The sequence below is a fragment of the Nicotiana sylvestris genome, chromosome 10 (assembly GCF_000393655.2).
Source record: "Nicotiana sylvestris chromosome 10, ASM39365v2, whole genome shotgun sequence".
In the NCBI taxonomy this organism is placed as follows: domain Eukaryota; kingdom Viridiplantae; phylum Streptophyta; class Magnoliopsida; order Solanales; family Solanaceae; genus Nicotiana; species Nicotiana sylvestris.
Window position 1 is genome coordinate 77,642,127 of NC_091066.1, and position 6,569 is coordinate 77,648,695.

Below are 6,569 nucleotides of genomic sequence, written 5' to 3' on the forward strand. Positions count from 1 at the left end.
CTCGAATGTTTTTAGTTTATTGTCTTTTAAATTTTGATGTGAACCCTTCTATCTTCAAATTCAATGAAATGAAATCAATGTTTCATTGTCTATGAATCTCTCTCTTTATTCTTTCTAATTTTTGTTATTTTTTCTTATCTCTCTTTTAAGTTCTAATAATGTGGACTTAAATAACATGACATGCTTGCGGACATCATGCCCAGATCCTAACACGTTGTCTAACTATGAAATAATGAATCAAGAACTAGAAGATGAGGCTTTTAGGAAAATAAACCGAGAACTGGAACAATTTGAGAATAAGCCAAAGCCAAACTTAAATGAAATTGATCCAATTAATTTGGGTAGTTCGGAAGAGGTCCAGGAAACCATGATAAGCATTCACGCTGATGAAAGAATTAGCGATGTATTGATCCAACTTTTGTTCGAATTCAAAGATGTTTTTGCCTGGTCCTATAATGATGTGCCAAGACTGAGTGTTGATTTAGTGGTGCACAAATTGCCAACTTACCCCGGTTACCCCCCTGTCCAACAAAAATAGAGAAAGTTTAAAATAGATATCAGTGATAAGATCAAAGAAGAAGTCACCAAACAGTTGAAAACGGGTGTGATTTGAGTGGTACGATACACCACATGGTTGGCTAATGTGGTCCTAGTGCCAAAGAAAGATGGGAAAACCTGAGTGTGTGTTGATTATTAGGATTTGAACAAAGCAAGGCCCAAGGATAACGTTCCATTACCAAACATCCACATCCTTATTGACAACTGTGCCAACACATGAGATACAGTCTTTTGTGGATTGTTATGCTGGGTATCATCAGGTTCTGATGGATGAAGAAGACGCAGAAAAGATTGCTTTCACCACACCTTGGGGTACTTACGGTTATAGGGTCATGCCGTTTGGTTTAAAGAATGCTGGGGCAACTTACATGAGAGCTATGACTGCCATCTTTCATGACATGATGCACCGGGAAATTGAGGTGTATGTGGATGATGTGATCATTAAATCCCCAATGCAGGATGACGATGTGCGAGATTTGAGAAAGTTCTTTGAGCGCCTGCATAAGTATGACTTGAAGTTGAATCCAGCTAAATGTGCATTTGGAGTACCATCTGGGAAACTTTTGGGGTTTATAGTTAGTTGAAGAGGCATCGAGTTAGATACAACAAAGATAAAGTCTATTCGAGATTTGCCACCTCTGAGAACCAAGAAAGAGGTTATGAGTCTATTGGGAAGGTTGAATTACATTAGCAAATTCATTGCTCAGTTGCCTTCCACGTGTGAGACCATATTTAAGCTATTGAAGAATGATGTGGCGATTAGATGGACAGATGAGTGTCAGGAAGCTTTCGACAAAATCAAAGAATATCCGTCGAATCCGCCAGTGTTGGTCCCACCCGAGCCTGGAAGGCCTTTGTTCTTGTACTTGACAGTGTTGGAGAATTCTTTTGGATGTGTTCTCAGGCAACTTGATGTGACTGGGAAGAAAGAACAAGCCATATACTATTTGAGCAAGAAGTTCACTAGTTATGAAGCCAAGTACACTTTGTTGGAAAGAACTTGTTGCGCCCTAACTTGGGTCGCTCAGAAGCTTAGGCATTACTTATTGTCTTATACCACCTATCTCATAACCAGATTGGATCCTTTGAAGTACATATACCAAAAACCGATGCCCACAGGAAGGTTAGCAAAATGGAAAATCCTGTTTACCGAGTTTGGCATAGTCTATGTCACCCGCACGACAATGAAAGCTCAAGCCTTGGCGGATCACCTCACTGGGAATCCTGTTGATGATGAATATCAACCCTTGAGTACTTAATTTTTGGATATGGAGGTAAATTCAGTTGACGTAATTCGAGAAGACAACAATGCTTGGAAAATGTTCTTCGACGGAGTTGTGAATGCAAAAGGTGTCGAGATTGGGGCAATTTTGATTTAAACCACTGGTCAGCACTATTCGACCATAGGCCGACTTTGATTTTTCTGTATGCACAACACTACCGAGTATGAAGCCTGCATCATGGGCATGAACATGGCAGTCGATCAGGATGTGGAAGAATTGTTAATCAAGGGAGATTCTGACTTGATTATTCGACAACCTCAAGGTGAATGGGAAACTCGGGATATCAAGCTTATTCCATACAGGAAACATGTGGAATATCTTAGAAAACGATTCAAGTCTGTCGAGTTCAGGTATATTCCTCGATTCCACAATGAGTTAGCTAATGCATTGGCTACTTTGGCCTCAATGTTGCCGTATCCGGGCAATGTCCACATTGACCCATTGGAAATCCAAGTTCGAGAGAGGCATGGTTATTGCAATGCAATTGAAATAGAAACGGATATTCAGTCATGGTATCATGATATCAAAAGATTCTTGAAAACAAAGGAATATCCCGAGCAAGCCAGTAGAGACTAAAAGAGAACCATTAGAAGGCTCGCCAGTAGTTTCTTTTTGAGCGGAGAAGTCTTATACAAAAGAACTCCAGATTTGAACCTTTTAAGATGCGTGGATGCCCGAGAAGCTGGAAAAATCATGAGTGAAGTGCATGCAGGAGTATGTGGACCCCATATGAATGGGTACGTCCTTGCAAAGAAAATCTATTGGGCAGGTTATTATTGGATGACCATGGAAAAGGATTGCTTCAGTTTCATCCGAAAGTGTCATTAGTGTTAGGTACACGGTGACCTGATTCATGCACCGCCTTTAGAACTACATCTTATGTCAGCACTGTGGTCGTTTGTTGCTTGGGGTATGGATGTCATTAGGCCAATCGAGCCAAAAGCTTCAAATGGGTACAGATTCATCTTAGTTGCCATTGACTATTTCACAAAGTGGGTTGAAGCAATCACTCTTAAAGCTGTCACCAAGAAGGTGGTGGTGGACTTTGTGAATTCCAACATCATATGTTGTTTTGGTATTCCTAAGACTATCATTATGGACAATGCTGCAAATTTAAACAGTCATTTGATCAGAGAGGTATGCGAACAATTTAAGATCACTCATCAGAATTCTACCCCTTATCGCCCAAAGCTAATGGTTCTATTGAAGCAGCGAACAAAAACATCTAGAAGATCTTCAGGAAAATGATTCAAAGTTCTAGACAATGGCATGGAAAGTTGCCTTTTGCATTGTTAGGATATCACACAACCGTGCGCACATCAGTTGGGGAGACACCCTATCTATTGGTTTATGGCACTGAAGCCGTAATACTCACAGAAATTGAAATTCCATCTCTTCGAATCATCGTTGAAGCTAAGATTGAGGACAATGAATGGGTCAAGACCCGTCTAGAATAGTTAACCATGATTGATGAAAAGTGGATGGCCACAGTTTGCCACAGGCAGTTGTATCAACAAAGAATGGCCCGTGCCTACAACAAAAAGTGCGGCCTAGGAACTTTAAAGTGGGGCAACTCATCTTGAGATGTATTCTCCCGCATTATAAGGAAGCAAAAGGAAAATTTGCTCCAAATTGGAAGAGTCCGTACTTTATAAGAAAATTGTTGCCAAAAAGGGCATTGTATTTGGGAGACATCGAAGGAAATGACCCCGAAATAGCTGTCAATGCAGATGCGGTCAAAAGGTATTACGTTTAACCCTTCTCCGGTAATGATATTCTCTTATTGGGATGATGAAGGCTTTCATTCTCGCTACCCAAACACTATTAACCATTTGCAAACCTTTTGAGCCGGTTATCTTTCTTTGATTACGCTCTTTGGAACCTGAAAATATTTTTTTTAAAAAAAAGAAAATAAAAAACAAAGTTTCCTGAACTACGTTCGAGTTGATTCCAAAAGGATATGTAGGCAGCCTCTCTCTGGGGTTCAGTCACACCAAAACAAAAATCCACATTTTCCCAAAGTTGAAACTGTGGAAGAAGTCATAATGGTTTGCCGATGGTTTGTCTGAAAGGTTCCAAAGTTGTAATTCAATCCAAACTCTTTTTACCCCAAATCCTATTCAAGCACTTCCGATCAATCGGTAAAGATGTTCAAAATTGGACGATGTGTTTACTTGGATCTGATACAATTAAATGAGAGAGTCTTATTAGTGAAAACCCACACGGGTACCATAGGGCGATAGTAAGCAGAGAAATTGAAAATGAGAGTCTTTGATAGTGAAAACTCGCAAAGAGCATTATAAGACGATGGTGATAAGAGAAATGAGAGAGGTCAGTTGGTGAAAACCCGCAAAGGGCGCCATCGATTGAAAAAGGGATCCCTTACAACCATCGGTACTGATAGAGTCTTGGCAAGGTTTCTCGGTTTCTCGATATGGGTTATGATGGGTTTATGAGAGTTGGATGGTTTGCACAGATCGGGTATCCAGTCCAAGAAGCATTTCATGCCTATTGAAGTCTGCGTACGCTCCAGATAAGTCCTTCTCTCCTTTCCCCGAAAGGGACACTTCTCGTTTAAATTCATTATCCTGTCCGTTGTTTACTTTTCTTTGAATCCCTTTCGGTCTAACTCTCCTCCGAAACTAATACAAAGAAAAGATGACAAGATTGGTTTTACAGGGTTTTGTTTGACAAAAAAACTAATATTCAAGAAAGCACCCAATCTCAGCAGGTGCATCAAGCCGACCTCGAATGGCTATGATGGCTGATGCTCCAGAGTCAAAAACTCTTGAAAAGAAAAGAAATTAAAGTCAAGTGCCCATAAAGGAAAAATAAGATAGAAAAAGGCCAAGCCCCACATGGGTTGATCATCATGTTGGAATTGGGGAGAAGTCAAGATCCCCAAGTTTAGAAATGAAACCAATTTCTAGAAAGCCAACGAGCAATGGGGATTTTTATTGACAGAGTTGGGCCAAGATCAAATGATTGAAACCATCAAGACCAGAAAATCAACCACCATTTCAAACTGACAAATTGTTCTTTGTTTAAAAAACAGGAAACAAGTGCAATCCCAAACAACCTTGCAAGAAGCAGGTGCAACCAAAAAGAAACTGTGCAAGGGCTAGAAACAACTTTGCATCAATAATCAATCCAAATGGGAAGTCTCCTCCAGATTCTTTCCTGCATTTTTGCTCATTTTCTTAAATAAAAAAAAAGAAGAAAAATTCAAAATCATGGTAGCATAGGGTCTCCAATCCTAGTTACATCTTTTCCAACATAGGGTCCCACTCCCTAGTTGATTCCGGCATAACCCGATGACTTTTCCGGCATAACCCGATGACTCTTCCGGCATAACCCGATGACTCTTTCGGCATAACCCGATGACTCTTCCGACATAACCCGATGACTCTTCCGACATAACCCAATGATTTTTTCGGCATAGCCTGATGACTTTTCCAACATAGGGTCCCACTCCCTAGCTGATGCCAGTATAACATGGTAATCTTTTCCAACATAGGGTCCCATTCCTTAGTTGATGCCAGTATAACCTGGTAATCTTTCCAACTTAGGGCCTCCAATCCCCAGTTGATTTCATTTAGATATAGGGTCTCCACTCCATAATCTCTTTTTCTCAAGGATACACAATCCTAATTTTTATTTCTTTCAATAAAGAAGTAGTTTAGATTTTTACAATAACTCACGAAATTTTTCTAGTGAAAATTGGGGCAAAAATATTTTGTTCGCTTGTTTGTTTTGGTGCCTGAATAGGTTTTTACCGTAAGGCATGAGGTTTGAGATGACCAAAAGAAGAAGTCTCAATCCGAATAAAAGAAAAGAAGAACAGGAAAAGAAGTGAACTCTAAGTGTAGAAGCGGAGAAAAGATGTGGACTGCTCAAGATATAATTGAAGTCACAAGCGTTGCATGTCCCTCCTTGATCCAAAAAGCTGGAAAAAAATAAACCAGCGTTCGCAGCTAACGAGCATCAAAATTTAGATCAGAGTTTGCAGGAAGAACCAGCCAAGACTCAAGATCAAGCTTCAGAAGGTTTATAGATACGAATCTTGTAACTCGTAGTTGATAGGCTTAGTTAGCTAGTTTTTCATTTTTTATTTTGGTGTAATAAGGAGCTCAACAAGCAGAAACAGCAACAACAATAGTGAAATCACAGCTTTTCGGTAGTCCCAGCTACAAAAATTCCAGAACTACATTGACCTGATTCCTTTATAGCGAAGGATATGTAGGAAACCTCCAAAGCAAGGTTCAGTCAGATTTTTCCCCAAAAATGCTTCCCAGGGAGAATCTAGACAGGCAAAAATCGCTCGTAATTGCTCATTTTATCTTTACTCGAAAACTCTTCTTGTTTCCAAGCAAAGAGGGGCAATTGTGAGCATGTGATTTTTGCCCTACTAAAAGATACACTTACAAAATTAAAGAAATAGATTTTTTCCGAATTATTTTTCAATTTTATAGGATTTTTGTAGTATTTTATTAATTGTTTGCATTTTTGTGCACGTTTAGTTTTGTTAAAATCATAAAAAAATGCCCCAAAAATGTCAAAAATTTCATACATTGCATATTAGGTTTTGTGTTCGTATTTTAGGATTAATTAGTTAATTAACTGCGTTATTAAAATAAAAATTACAAAAAAATGCCATTCATTTTCTAAATTTTTAGTTTTAATCTTGGATTAATAATTTCCTCTTTATTAATTTAGGATTAATTAATT

The 6,569-nt window shown here is 39.0% G+C and overlaps 2 protein-coding genes across 2 annotated transcripts; both read left to right on the top strand.

Moving 5' to 3' along the window:
• Positions 1 to 2,030: 2,030 nt before the first annotated feature.
• Positions 2,031 to 2,417, top strand: LOC138879570 (uncharacterized). The gene has a single exon (XM_070159185.1). The coding sequence runs from the start codon at positions 2,031 to 2,033 to the stop codon at positions 2,415 to 2,417; it is 387 nt and encodes a 128-aa protein (XP_070015286.1).
• A 336-nt stretch (positions 2,418 to 2,753) lies between these two features.
• Positions 2,754 to 3,298, top strand: LOC138879571 (uncharacterized). Its single transcript, XM_070159186.1, has 2 exons — positions 2,754 to 2,978; positions 3,071 to 3,298. The coding sequence occupies exons 1-2, from the start codon at positions 2,754 to 2,756 to the stop codon at positions 3,296 to 3,298; spliced, it is 453 nt and encodes a 150-aa protein (XP_070015287.1).
• Positions 3,299 to 6,569: the final 3,271 nt, after the last annotated feature.

Excerpts from the sequence above, each read along its gene's own strand:
- LOC138879570 (XM_070159185.1), top strand. The coding sequence starts at position 2,031 with ATGGCAGTCGATCAGGATGTGGAAGAATTGTTAATCAAGGGAGATTCT.
- LOC138879571 (XM_070159186.1), top strand. The coding sequence starts at position 2,754 with ATGGATGTCATTAGGCCAATCGAGCCAAAAGCTTCAAATGGGTACAGA. Across the intron at positions 2,979-3,070 it reads ACAGTCATTTGATCAGAGAG|AAGATCTTCAGGAAAATGAT; the intron begins GTATGCGAACAA and ends AAAAACATCTAG.